The sequence below is a fragment of the Cherax quadricarinatus genome, chromosome 41 (genome assembly GCF_038502225.1).
Source record: "Cherax quadricarinatus isolate ZL_2023a chromosome 41, ASM3850222v1, whole genome shotgun sequence".
NCBI lineage: Eukaryota > Metazoa > Arthropoda > Malacostraca > Decapoda > Parastacidae > Cherax > Cherax quadricarinatus.
In genome coordinates, this window is record NC_091332.1 from 26,107,558 (window position 1) to 26,121,928 (window position 14,371).

General features: G+C 39.7%; 1 protein-coding gene across 1 annotated transcript in view; it reads right to left on the minus strand.

Moving 5' to 3' along the window:
* LOC128706086 (glucose dehydrogenase [FAD, quinone]) overlaps nt 1-14,371 on the minus strand; it is a 71,536-nt gene that overhangs the window by 3,289 nt on the left and 53,876 nt on the right. The window contains exons 8-9 of the mRNA XM_070092826.1: nt 6,568-6,681; nt 5,923-6,082 (exon numbers count right to left, since the gene is read on the minus strand). Coding sequence (XP_069948927.1) covers nt 5,923-6,082; nt 6,568-6,681 — 274 coding nt within the window. The remainder of the gene's footprint in view (nt 1-5,922; nt 6,083-6,567; nt 6,682-14,371) is intronic.

The window sequence follows — 14,371 nt, forward strand, 5'->3', positions numbered from 1 at the left end:
AGAATAGGGGAATACTTAAAGGAGAGAAAACTGCCGATCAAGCTGATTTTCAGAAAAGAAACAGTGCGAAACAGGATCCTGCAAGAGAAACCACAGTTGAAGGAATTGTCAGCATACGAAAGGGTGTTCCTAGACCGAGACAGAACAAAAACAATGACAGCAACTGAGGGAGAGGACACAAAAGTGAAAGGGGCTAGGATGAAAGACAAGGACAGAATCTGCAGAGGACAACGAGAGCAGGGCAGAGCAACAAGAGCAAGCACACACAGCCATCCCCCAGAACCCCACAACCAAACACGCTATCCCAACACAGACCATAAACCACACTCACAGCCCCCACCCCACACTACGCTGTAAAATTCTGCAGCACACTGCCAGGCCCCCCACCCTCAGACCCCCAAAACAGTGTTGGAGAGGAAACTGAAGATATGGTACACCATGCTGATGGAATAACGAATAAGTGGGAGTGACACGAGAGAGTCAAAGAGGCATCACCGGACATCATAGCCCTCACAGAAACCAGGCTCACAGGGATAACAGATGCCATCTCTCCAACTGGATATCAGATCCTTAGGAAAGAGAGAGAGAACAGAAGAGGTGTAGGAGTGGCACTGCTGATCAAAAACCGATGGGATTTTGATGAGCTGCAAAGAGGAGACAGAGGAGAATACTTAAGTCTGGAGGTCCCAAGGTGGTAATTGCAGTGATGTATAATCCACCACAGAACAGCAGGAGGCCAAGGCAAGAGTATGATGAGAGTAATAGAGCGATGGCTAACGCACTGGCAGAAGTGGCAAGAAGGGCTCATGCGAGCACGGCAGAGCTACTGATCATGGGTGACCTCAACCACAAGGAGCCATATGGGAACAAAGAAACGTGAAGGGCTAAGATGATGGAGGTGGTACTGGAAAACCTCATGTACCAACACGTAACAGACACTGCCAGAGAGAGAAGAGAGGATGAGCCAGCAAGGCTGGACCTAGTATTCATCTTGAATAGTGCAAATATTGAGGACATCACAGTGGAAAGACCCCTTGGGGCTAGTGATTGTGTGGTTCTGAGTTTTGAATACATAGTTACAGGTGGAGGGGGAAGCCAAACTACAAGAAAAGGGACTATGCAGGCATGAAGAAGTTCCTGAACAGGGTTCAGTGGGACAGAGAACTGGCAGGGAAGTCAGTAAATGAGATGATGGAATATGTGGCAACAATATGCAAGGAAGCTGAGCGGAGGTTTGTACCCAACGGTAACAGGAATAACGAGAAAGCCAGGATGATCCCGTGGTTCACCCAAAGGTGCAGGGAGGCCAAAACCAAGTGTGCTAGGGAATGGAAGAAGTATAAAAGGCAAAGGACCCAGGAGAATAAGGAGACCAGTCATAGAGCCAGAAATGAATATGCACAGGTAAGAAGAGATGCCAAAGACAATACGAGAATGACACAGCAGCGAAAGACAAATCTGACCCAAAGTTGTACAGCCAATTCAGGAGGAAAACAACAGTCAAGGACAAGGTAATCAGGCTGAGGAAGGAAGGAGGGGATGTCACAAAATATGACCATGAAGTATGTGAGGAGCTCAACATGAGATTCAAAGAAGTGTTCACAGAGGAGACAGAAGGGCCTCCAGAAAGATGGAGAGGTGGGGTACACCATCAAGTGTTGGACACAATACATACAACCAAGGAAGAAGTCAAGAGGCTGCTAAGTGTGCTATATACCTCAAAGGCGATGGGGCCGGATAACATCTCTCCATGGGCTTTGAGAGAAGGAGCCACTAACAACTATCTTCAAGACATCTATCGAAACAAGACGACTACCGGAAGTATGGAAGACAGCAAATGTAGTCCCATTTTTTAGAAAAAGGAGACGGACACGAATCATTAAACTACAGACCAGTGTCGTTGATGTGTATAGTATGCAAGGTCATGGAGAAAATTGTCAGGAAAAGAGTGGTGGAGCACCTATTATTAACGACAGCCAGCACGGTTTCAGGGACAGGAAATCCTGCATCACAAACCTACTGGAGTTCTATGACAGGGTGACAGAAGTAAGACAAGAGAGAAAGGGGTGGATAGATTGCATTTTCTTGGACTGTAATAAGGCGTTTGACACAGTTCCACACAAGAGATTAGTGCAAAAGCTGGAGAACCATGCAGGGATAACAGAGAAGGCACTACAATGGATCAGGGAATACCTGTCAAAAAGACAACAGTGAGTCATGGTAAATGGCGAGGTGTCAGAGTGGGCGCCTGTAACGAGTGGGGTGCCGCAGTGATCAGTCCTAGAACCTGCGCTATTTCTAGTATTTGTGAACGATATAACGGAAGGAATAGAGTCCGAAGTGTCCCTGTTTGTGGATGATGTGAAGTTGATGAGAATTCAATCGGACGAGGACCAGGCAGGACTACAGGGGGATCTGCACAAGCTGTTGGCCTGGTCCAGAAAATGGGCCATGGAGTTCAACCCCACCAAGTGCAAAGTCATGAAGATTGGAGAAGGGCAAAGAAGACCACAGACGGAGTACAATCTAGGGGGCCAGAGCTTACAAACCTCACTCAAGGAGAAGGATCTTGGGGTGAGTATTGCACCGAGCACATCTCATGAGGCACACATCAACCAAATAACTGCTGCAGCATATGGGCACCTGGCAAACATAAGAACAGCATTCCAATATCTAAATAAGGAGTCATTCAGGACCCTGTACACTGTGTACATTAGGCCCATATTGGAGTATGCAGCGCCAATTTGGAACCCTCACCTAGCCAAGCATGTGAGGAAACTAGAGAAAGTGCAAAGGTTTGCAACAAGACTAGTCCCAGAGATAAGGGGTATGTCCTACGAGGAGAGGGTAAGGGAAATCGACTTGATGACACTAGAAGACAGGAGAGATAGGGGGCATATGATAACGACATATACAATACTGAGAGAAATCGACAAGCTGGATGGAGACAGGATGTTCCAGAGATGGGACACAGCAACAAGGGGTCACAGTTGGAAGATGAAAGACTCAGATGAATCACAGGGACATTAGGAAGTATTTCTTCAGTCACAGAGTTATCAGGAAGTGGAATAGTCTGGGAAGTGATGTAGTGGAGGCAGGATCCATACATAGCTTTAAGAAGAGGTATGATAAAGTGCATGGAGCAGGAAGATTGACCCAGTAGCGGCCATTGAAGAGGCGGGGCCGGGAGCTGTGACTCGACCCCTGCAACCACAACTAGGTGAGTTTTGAAAACTCTACACAGAACGAAACATTTTTCCAATTAGCCGTCCACACAGTAAAACATTATTACGGCTGTCTATATGTAGAGGAGGTTTTGAAGCTCAGTTACAGTTGCTCGGTAATCTGAGTTCTATTTTTTGGCAAATTTAGTCCTATTTTTTCATTCTATAGTATATCATAGAATCTAATTAGATTGCCTTCAGATAGATTAAAATTTGGAATGAGTTCACTAAGGTTACAGCTACGCCATGATTAGAATCAGATGACTGAGTGGACGGAGATGAGGCCAGTAGATGCCATCAGTTTTGTATATGAAATTAATTCAAATTTCATTGTGACATTTTATCGCTTGTTAGCTAGACCTGTACTGGAAGTAAATGTTAGTGAAACTGACGCCTAGTAAATGATACTTGTATGCACAGCATCTGTTAAAAAAAAATGATAAAAAACAGAGGACATCCTAGTGTTCAGTATTATAAATTATTTAAACAAACATAGGCATAAACTAAGCTTTATGTAAAAGAAAAGTATGGCACAGTAGACCGTTATTTAACACGGTAGTTACGTTCTTGAAAACACCGTGTTAGGTAAAACCGTGTGAGATGAACTGAAGAACGTATGGGAAAAATAGGGTTACGTTCCTGAGAGCCCCAAAAAAGACAAACAACTTTCTTTAGTCCTCCACATCTTACAAAAATAAAAGTGAATATGTAATTGCAGTTCATTGTTGTGATGTATTATATTGTTTTTACTGCTTAAGACTACAAATGTAACAAAAATAATAGTATTTCTTACCTTAAATTGTGGGTGCTGGTGTTTGTGGATGATTGTGAAGAGAGTGGAGAGTTATGCTGTGGCCTTACTGGTCTGAGGTGGATGGTAGAGATTCTGGTACTGAAGTTGATGGTTGTACTGGAGTGTCTAACTTTGTCATTCAGTCAATCAAGTCATTCAGTAAGTCAGTCAAGTCATTCGGTAAGTCAGTCAAGTCATTCGGTAAGTCAGTCAAGTCATTCGGTAAGTCAGTCAAGTCATTCAGTAAGTCAGTCAATTCATTCAGTCAAGTCATTCAGTAAGTCAGTCAAGTCATTCAGTAAGTTAGTCAGTTGGTAGATACAAGATATAGCAATTAAAAGATAAAAACACAATTCACAATCACAAGCTTGTAGCAGAGAAGTTGGACTGGACACCTATGAAGTACGAATGCTTTGATGGTGGGGTGGTGTCGGGAAAGGGGGGTGGCAGGTGACGGCGGGAGGTCTCCCCAGATGAACCACAACAAGGCAGCAGAAAAGGTTAGTTTTTTTTCCTTTCCGCAAACTGAACCGTGTTAAATTCATCATACGACTCGTTACATAAAATTGTGCCACAATTCTTCAATCGTGCTATACTCAAATCGTGCCAAGTAAACTCGTGCTAAATAACAGTCTACTGTATATAATATAATTTATTTCATTTAGCTTCATGACGTGTTGGCTGATCATTGCGAGATAGTGTTGAAAATAAGAACTGGTATATAGCAAGGGAACTTGCTAATACGACTGCAGCAGCAACTTGACACACATTTTGGAAATCATGGTCATGGTCAGAAAGCTTTTAAAGAGCCCACAAAGGCCCTTTCTTATATGTATATGTCATTTTCTTTGGCACGAAATATGAGTCTTTGCTACTTAAGATTTAGGATTAGAACATAAGAACGTAAGAAAAGTGGAGCACTACCCTAGACCTATTGATCCATGCTAGATAGGTCCAAATTACCTACAACCACACCAATTTCTATAGCTGTCCAACCTATATTTAAATTGCTTAAAGTTCTCTCTTCAATGAGAGGTTGTTCCATTCATCTATAACTCTACTGATAAATCAGTACTTTCCTATACCCTTTCTAAATGTTTCCAAATTGAATCTATTGCTTCCAGTCCTGTCTTGGTTAGATATTTATGTCAAGTTATTCATAATCCTCTTAATTTATATTGACACTCATCAATAATAACCAGGTGCCAGATCAACTAGGCTGTGATGGATATGTGGGGTCAGCGAGCCACCAGCAGCAACAGCCTGGTTGACCTGGCTTTGGGAGTAGAAAATTTCTAGGGATTCATCAAAAGCAATGACAATGGTAGTATCTGCATGGTAAATACTACCACTAACATTTGGTGTTAATGGTAATATTGTAATTACAGCCATTATCACTGCATGCTAATTATTGTGTTTACATGATAATGGTAATAGTAATATTGACATGCTAATTATTATGTTTACATGATAAGGGTAATAGTAATATTGACATGCTAATTATTATGTTTACATGATAAGGGTAATAGTAATATTGACATGCTAATTATTATGTTTACATTATAAGGGTAATAGTAATATTGACATGCTAATTATTATGTTTACATGATAAGGGTAATAGTAATGTTGACATGCTAATTATTGTGTTTACATTATAAGGGTAATAGTAATATTGACATGCTAATTATTATGTTTACATGATAAGGGTAATAGTAATATTGACATGCTAATTATTATGTTTACATGATAAGGGTAATAGTAATATTGACATGCTAATTATTATGTTTACATTATAAGGGTAATAGTAATATTGACATGCTAATTATTATGTTTACATGATAAGGGTAATAGTAATGTTGACATGCTAATTATTGTGTTTACATGTTCTCCTCTCCCGCTACTTACCTTTGGCGTGGTGAATAAAGTCATGGATGTTCTTGGGGTTGAAAAAGGATAAGAAGTTGACTGAAGAGGGTCTATTGCCCACGGTCCACACTAGGCCACCCACGGCAGGATGGTCTTGCAGGTTCTGACCCACCCCGGCCACGTCAGCCACAACAGGGATCTGTGGGTGACCCACACACAAGTAAAGCTGAAGAAACTGTGGGTAACCCACACAAGTAAAGCTGAAGAAACTGTGGGTAACCCACACCTAAGCTGAAGAAACTGTGGGTAACCCACACATAAGTAAAGCTGAAGAAACTGTGGGTAACCCACACCTAAGCTGAAGAAACTGTGGGTAACCCACACACAAGTAAAGCTGAAGAAACTGTGGGTAACCCACACATAAGTAAAGCTGAAGAAACTGTGGGTAACCCACACACAAGTAAAGCTGAAGAAACTGTGGGTAACCCACACATAAGTAAAGCTGAAGAAACTGTGGGTAACCCACACACAAGTAAAGCTGAAGAAACTGTGGGTAACCCACACACAAGTAAAACTGCGAAAACTGTGTGTAACACACACTAACACAACAGTGAAGAGGCGGGGCCAGGAGCTGTGAATCGACCCCTGCAATTACAACTAGGTGAGTAGACACAGGGTACTCACACCGTGCTGGTGGAGGTGGTCAGCAGGGCCCACTCCTGACAGCAGAAGCAGTTGAGGGCTGCCAATAGCACCAGCAGACAACACCACCTCCTTCAGTGCTTTCACTGTCCTCACCTGTACACCATACAATGGTACAATAATACATTGATCCACAGATGCAGTGATATTGTGTAACGTATGGATGATTGGCACCTAATAATAATAATAATAATAATAATAATTTATTTCAGCATGATACAATGATTGTATGGAGATGGGTGACATTTAGTTGTGCCTATAGAAATCATATATATATATATATATATATATATATATATATATATATATATATATATATATATATATATATATATATATATATATATATATATATAGTGTGTGTATATGTCGTGCCGAATAGGCAGAACTTACGATCTTGGCTTAAATAGCAACGCTCATCTTGCCATATAGGACAAGTGAAAATTTGTGTATGCAATAATTTCGCCAAAATCATTCTGAACCTAACGAAAAAAATATATTTCACTGTGTTTGTTTAGTATTAAATTATTGTAAACAAACCTAAAATATATTTAGTTGAGTTAGGCTAAAATAAATTGTTCTTGTTATAATAAGGTTAGGTAAGTTTTCTAAGTTCCTTTTGGTGTAAAATCATAATTTTTTACATCAACATTAATGAAAAAAATATATATTTAAACGTATAAGAGGAAATTTTAGAAAGGACTTAATTTTAAACGAGTTCTTGCTAATTGACTAGTTTTACATATTTGGCACGACATATATATATATATATATATATATATATATATATATATATATATATATATATATATATATATATATATATGCAATAAGATCACAGTAAACAGGTGATTTCAGAATATGCAAAACAACCACTGTGAAAGAATAAAGAAATTCCAAGCGCTTTCGTGACTACTCACATTGGAACAAAAGTAATGCATCAAAGGAAGGCATATAAAGGGTCTAGACCCAGGGCCGGATTACCGCATAGTCAAACGAGGCATTTGCCTAGAGCCCCGCGCATTTGGGGCCCCTGCGGTCCAAGGGGTTCAGGGGCTCATCCACGAATGCGCACATGGTGCAAGTGCAAAGGGGTCCCTACCTAAAAAGTTCAAGTGCTTGGAGAGTAAAATTGATTTTTAAAAATTAATCAAAACAAAAATAAATAATGAAATAAAATAAAATAAAAATAAATAAACCTAACCATAGATGGCAACACTCAACACGCCTTTGTTTACATCAGAACAGCTGTGTTTTCCCGCTAATGGGTGAGTATGGGAGATTCCTCTCCAATTTTCTGTAGTAATTACACGTTATCTAGACTTGTACTGTGACAAATTAACTGAAGTGTTGTTGATAGACATTGATGTGTATGGATAAATGTTTGTTTTCGCCTCTAAATGTTAAGGGAGGTACCTGATAGGGTTACTTGACCAGTAAAGACGCATGGACCAGTAAAGACGCATTTTTGGTAAAATACTATAAAGAAAAACCTAAAAACGCAAATTGACTTCCGTTTGTAGGTTTTAAAAGCACTTTGTCCTGTCTTTAAGTCTTTATCATTTCAATAACAGATCTCAATTGATCGATGTTCTACATCACTTACGTCGCAAATGCTTAGTTTTCAGGTTGCGACGGAAGTGATGTAGAACATCAATTAATTTACTACATATTTCCCCAGAAACACATCAGAAAATCGTTGGTTGGGTGAAACTGAAAATTGTCCCTGCATTCTTTAATTCTCATGTCCTTATCTATGGTGGTGGGCCATATATCATGCAAAACATAATGATTAGTTTAGTTATGAAAATGGTAATATAAATACCATTGTGCATTGTTCTTGGACTCGGTATGATTTCTGTTTAAGTAAATTGGAGATCAAGGAGGATGAATTAGTAAAATATTCGTAGCCCAAATCACTAACCTAATCTATGGTAAAAGTTCTGTATATGACTCCTTTCTGGTAACGTTTTGAATTTTTAGAAGCGCAGCCAGAGGAAAGGGGGCTACAAGGGCCATGTCCCCCCAATTGACAGAAAAAAAAAATTAATAATTAAAAAATTAATAATAATTGATAATGAAAAATTTGTATTTGCATGATTACAGACAGTGATACATCCTCATTATGGCATCTCGTGAACGTGATGTTGGACGTTCTTATGCGAGTGGGTCACAGAAAAGAAAGAAGAAAATTCAAGAAGAAGAACAGAAAAAGAAAGATGTAGGAAGCTGCAGAAAGATCACAGACATGCTCACGAAAACAGTTTCTGATGTTACCAGTACAGTTGAATCTGCAGATACGTCAGATCATACAGGAAGCCCTCCCTCCATTATTTCTCAGCCAGCATCTACTTCTTTTGTCTCCTCTCAATGTCTCAACGGACATTTCATCCACAGGATTTGTCTTAAAAGATCCTCCCTCATGGCCAAATGTAATCCCAGATTCTCTACGTAATGCTTTCATTGCAGAAAACTTCAGTCAAACTCTGAACATTGACTTTAGGAGATCAGCATGGATTTATGATGATGGAAGTCGTCGTTGTTTAAAGTCATCTATGTTTTATATATAGGAAGCTTGCAAATTCAGGAACTGTGAAAAGATCATGGATGGTATACTCTGAAAGCTCAGGAAAAGTGTACTGTTCAGCATGCAAACTATTTTCTACCAAAGAAAATACCTTCACACAGGGGTTCAATGACTGGAAAAATTCCAAGCGTTTCGAGGAACATGAAAACAGCGCCACTCACAGAAGCTGCATTTTAGCCAGTGTATTTCCTGCACGGAAAAAAGGCTTGTTGGATTCTCATTTGGAAAATGAAACTGAAAAAGAGCGCACTTATTGGAGAAAAGTTCTAGAAAGAGTTGTTGCTGTTGTAAAATTCTTAGCTCTAAGAGGACTTGCTTTCCGTGGAGAAAATGGGGTTTTTGGTTCGGAAAACAATGGCAATTTCCTAGGGATCATAGAACTGTTAGCACAATTCGATCCATTCTTAGCAAATCATGTGTCACGCCTTGGGAATGCAGGAAGAGGCACTGTATCTTACATGTCATCTACTATATGCAATGAATTGATTGAACTGATGACTAAGAAGGTCCTCAATAACATCATAGCAGCTGTGAAAACTGCAAAATACTTTGCAGTAAGTGTAGAATATACACCAGATATTTCACATACAGATCAATTGACATTCATTGCTCGCTTTGTCGACTCCAGTGGTAAGCCTGTAGAGCGCTTTATAAAATTCATTCCTCTTTCAGGCAATGATGGAGAAACAATTATGAATGTAGTACTGGATACTCTGCTTGAACATGATCTCTCTATTATGGATTGCCGTGGCCAGAGCTACGACAATGCAAGTAGCATGTCGGGTAAATATAATGGATTGCAAGCCCGTATCAAGCAAATCAACCCACTTGCTGAATATGTGCCCTGCTCAGCACATTCTCTTAATCTTGTTGGGTCATGTGCTGCGGAGTGTTGTGTCGCTGCAGTTTCATTTTTTGGACTTTTACAAGCACTCTTTAATTTTTTCTCTGCTTCAACGCATTGGTGGAGTATACTCAAGTCAACCATTCATGGAGATGTCATCAAATCATTATCAACAACAAGGTGGTCAGCGCAGCATGATGCAACACATGCTTTGAAAGACAGCTTTGCTGAAATACGTTCTGGTTTGATCCAAATAGCAGAGGATGAAGACCAGACAGCAACTACAAGAAGCGAAGCAGCCAGCTTAGCATCAAAATTGGAAGATTTTGAATTGGCCTTACTCTGTGTGCTTTGGGACTGTATACTGGAACGGTTAAATGCCACGAACAAGACACTTCAGAAAATTGAAATTGAAATGGCTACTTGTGCTAACCTCTATGCAGGCTTAGTGGAATTTGTAAGCTCACTTCGCAATGTTGAAGCTTTTGAAATGTTTGAAGAGAAAGCTAAACTGCTGGTGAAAGACTACAGTTACCGGGCTGATCATCAGCGGTCAAGGAAGAGGAAACGCAATTTTGAAGAGCCAGACAATGAAATTTTGTTGCTACCAAGGCAGAAATGTAAGACAGCTACATATTTCGTCATTCTGGATTCACTGATTACAGAATTGGTGAAAAGAAAAATCTACCAGAATCTCGATGACAAGTTTGGATTTCTGTTCAAAATTACTACTATGCCAGATGCAGAATTGAGAGAAGCTACATTAAAGTTGCAACAACACCTTTCAGCAGATGTTCAGGACACATTTGTTGAAGAAATAGTTCATTTTTCTGGGTATATGAATCAGATTAAAGCTCCACCTGAAAAATGTGCGCCCTCAGCTGCTTTGAAACATTTAGGAAATGCAGGTATCTCAGAAACCTTCCCTAATGTTGACATAGTGTATCGCCTTTACCTAACACTTCCAGCTACTAACTGTGAAGGAGAACGTTCATTTTCTGTTTTGAAAAGAGTGAAAAACCAGCTCCGTTCAACAATGAGCCAAGACAAATTGTGTAACCTAGCCTTGTTGACCATTGAGTCTGATCTAACAAGAAATATTGATTTTCAGAATATAATTGATGATTTTGCCAATATGAAATCCAGAAAAAAGTTTATTTAAGAAGTGCCTGTGAATATAAACAATTCTTTACTTTCTTGAGTTTATATGATTTGATAGTCTTATGCATGATGCAATGATAACAATAATGGTCAGTGATTTATAAAGGGAATAACAGTGCTGTAGTGGTTATGCTGAATATAATAGGTACATGATGTCACTACTTTAATAGCCTAATCTAGTAATACTATGCTGTCTTGAGTTTATTCTCTTTAAAATGCATGATTTAACAAGATAGTTATAATGGCTGTTGGTAAATGGTTTTGGTTGTCTTGATGTACTTTCCCTATTAAATTTAATCTAAATAGCCAGAATGTATTTAATTAGACCTTAAACAGGCTCACACCGACCCCCCCCCACCCCACCCCCAAGCTGGAAGGGGTCGCTTCGCTTACCCGTAACTCAAAGGGGCCCCACCAATCTGAATAGCCTAGGGCCCAGAGACTTCTTAATCCTGCCCTGTCTAGACCATACCTCACTATCACATCCCCACAATAAAGCCACACCTGATGCGTGACCCATAGGAAAGAGAACACTGCAGCACGCCCGCTGGCCAAACTAGACAGGTCCTTCATGTAACCCAACTATTCTACCCAAGAATTAAGAATTAAAATTTATTATTTGTCCAATGTATTATTAAATTCTTCCCAGATTCTATTAATTATAAATGGATTTAGTTTATTTAAACCAACGGAAATATTCATATTATTGTCAAAACTGCTTTTTATGAAACAAGATTCAATTATATTCCTGTCGATCATGGACTTGCTTGATACAACTTTGTCAACTTTTTGAAAATCAATGTGAGAAACCACATGAATAAATAGAGCATTGGAATCTTGTCCAGTTCTAATGGCATATTTATGTTGTTTTAATCTTAGTTCGAGACTTTTACCAGTTTGACCGTAATAAACTTTATCACAAATTTTACAAGGAATCTTATAGACACATCCGTCAGCATTTTGGGGGGAATTCTTTATCAAAAGTTTTTTTACTATCAAGATTTTTAAATGCAACTTTGATATTAAAAGTCTTAAGAAGAGAAGGCATATCATCCAAGTTTTCATGGTAAGGGAGAACCAACATATTTTTAGTTGAATAAGGCTGGTTGTCCCTTTTCGGATTGTAAAAAGTATTTCTAGCAATTTTAAAAGATTTATCAATTACGTTTCTTGGGTATTTCAAATCATTAGCTATTTCATAAATTTTGGATATTTCCTCATTTATGAACTCTGGACTACAGATACGCAAAGCTCTCGAAAACATTGATTAGAAAACAGACAGTTTAACTCTTGATGTGAAGAATAACAGTGTGCATAGGAACAGTTATTTGTAGGTTTTCTGTAAATTTTAAATTTGAATTCATTACCCTTAATAATTAAAACATCTAGAAAAGGCAACGAGTTATTTTCCTCAAACTCAACAGTAAAGTTTATAGAATGGGCTAAGCTATTCAATTTACCAAGGATATGGTGTATGGTCTCTTAACGTGCTAGTGACACCCCTGCTTCTCATTGGGGGGATGTTGCATTGTCTGCTAAGTCTTTTGCTTTCGTAGTGAGTGATTTTCGTGTGCAAGTTCGGTACTAGTCCCTCTAGGATTTTCCAGGTGTATATAATCATGCATCTCTCCCGCCTGCGTTCCAGGGAATACAGGTTCAGGAACCTCAAGCGCTCCCAGTAATTTAAGTGTTTTATCTCTGTTATGCGCGCCTTGAAGGTTCTCTGTACATTTTCTAGGTCAGCAATTTCACCTGCCTTGAAAGGTGCTGTTAGTGTGCAGCAATATTCCAGCCTAGATAGAACAAGTGAACTGAAGAGTGTCATCATGGGCTTGGCCTCCCTAGTTTTGAAGGTTCTCATTATCCATCCTGTCATTTTTCTAGCAGATGCGATTGATACAATGTTATGGTCCTTGAAGGTGAGATCCTCCGACATGATCACTCCCAGGTCTTTGACGTTGATGTTTCGCTCTATTTTGTGGCCAGAATTTTTGTACTCTGAAGATTTAATTTCCTCGTGTTTACCATATCTGAGTAATGGAAATTTCTCATCGTTGAACTTCATATTGTTTTCTGCAGCCCACTGAAAGATTTGGTTGATGTCCGCCTGGAGCCTTGCAGTGTCTGCAATGGAAGACACTGTCATGCAGATTCGGGTGTCATCTGCAAAGGAAGACACGGTGCTGTGGCTGACATCTTTGTCTATGTCAGAAATGAGGATGAGGAACAAGATGGGAGCGAGTACTGTGCCTTGTGGAACAGAGCTTTTCACCGTAGCTGCCTCGGACTTTACTCTGTTGACGACTACTCTGTGTTCTGTTAGTGAGGAAATTATAGATCCATCGACCGACTTTTCCTGTTATTCCTTTAACACGCATTTTTTGCGCTATTACGCCATGGTCACACTTGTCGAAGGCTTTTGCAAAGTCTGTATATATTACATCTGCATTCTTTTTGCTTCTAGTGCATCTAGGACCATGTCGTAGTGATCCAATAGTTGAGACAGACAGGAGCGACCTGTTCTAAACCCATGTTGCCCTGGGTTGTGTAATTTATGGGTTTCTAGATGGGTGGTGATCTTGCTTCTTAGGACCCTTTCAAAGATTTTTATGATATGGGATGTTAGTGCTATTGGTCTGTGGTTCTTTGCTATTGCTTTACTGCCCCCTTTGTGGAGTGGGGCTATGTCTGTTGTTTTTAGTAACTGTGGGACGACCCCCGTGTCCATGCTCCCTCTCCATAGGATGGTAAAAGCTCGTGATAGGGGCTTCTTGTAGTTATTGATGAACACGGAGTTCCATGAGTCTGGCCCTGGGGCAGAGTGCATGGGCATGTCATTTATCGCCTGTTCGAAGTCATTTGGCGTCAGGATAACATCAGATAGGCTTGTGTTAACCAAATTCTGTGTCTCTCTCATAAAAAATTAATTTTTATCTTCGACTCTCAGTCGGGTTAGCGGCTTGCTAAAAACTGAGTCATATTGGGACTTGAGTAGCTCACTCATTTCCTTGCTGTCATCTGTGTAGGACCCATCTTGTTTAAGTAGGGGCCCAATACTGGACGTTGTTCTCGACTTTGATTTGGCATAGGAGAAGAAATACTTTGGCTTTCTTTCGATTTCATTTATGGCTTTTAGTTCTTCCCGCGATTCCTGACTCCTATAAGATTCCTTTAGCTTAAGTTCGATGCTTGCT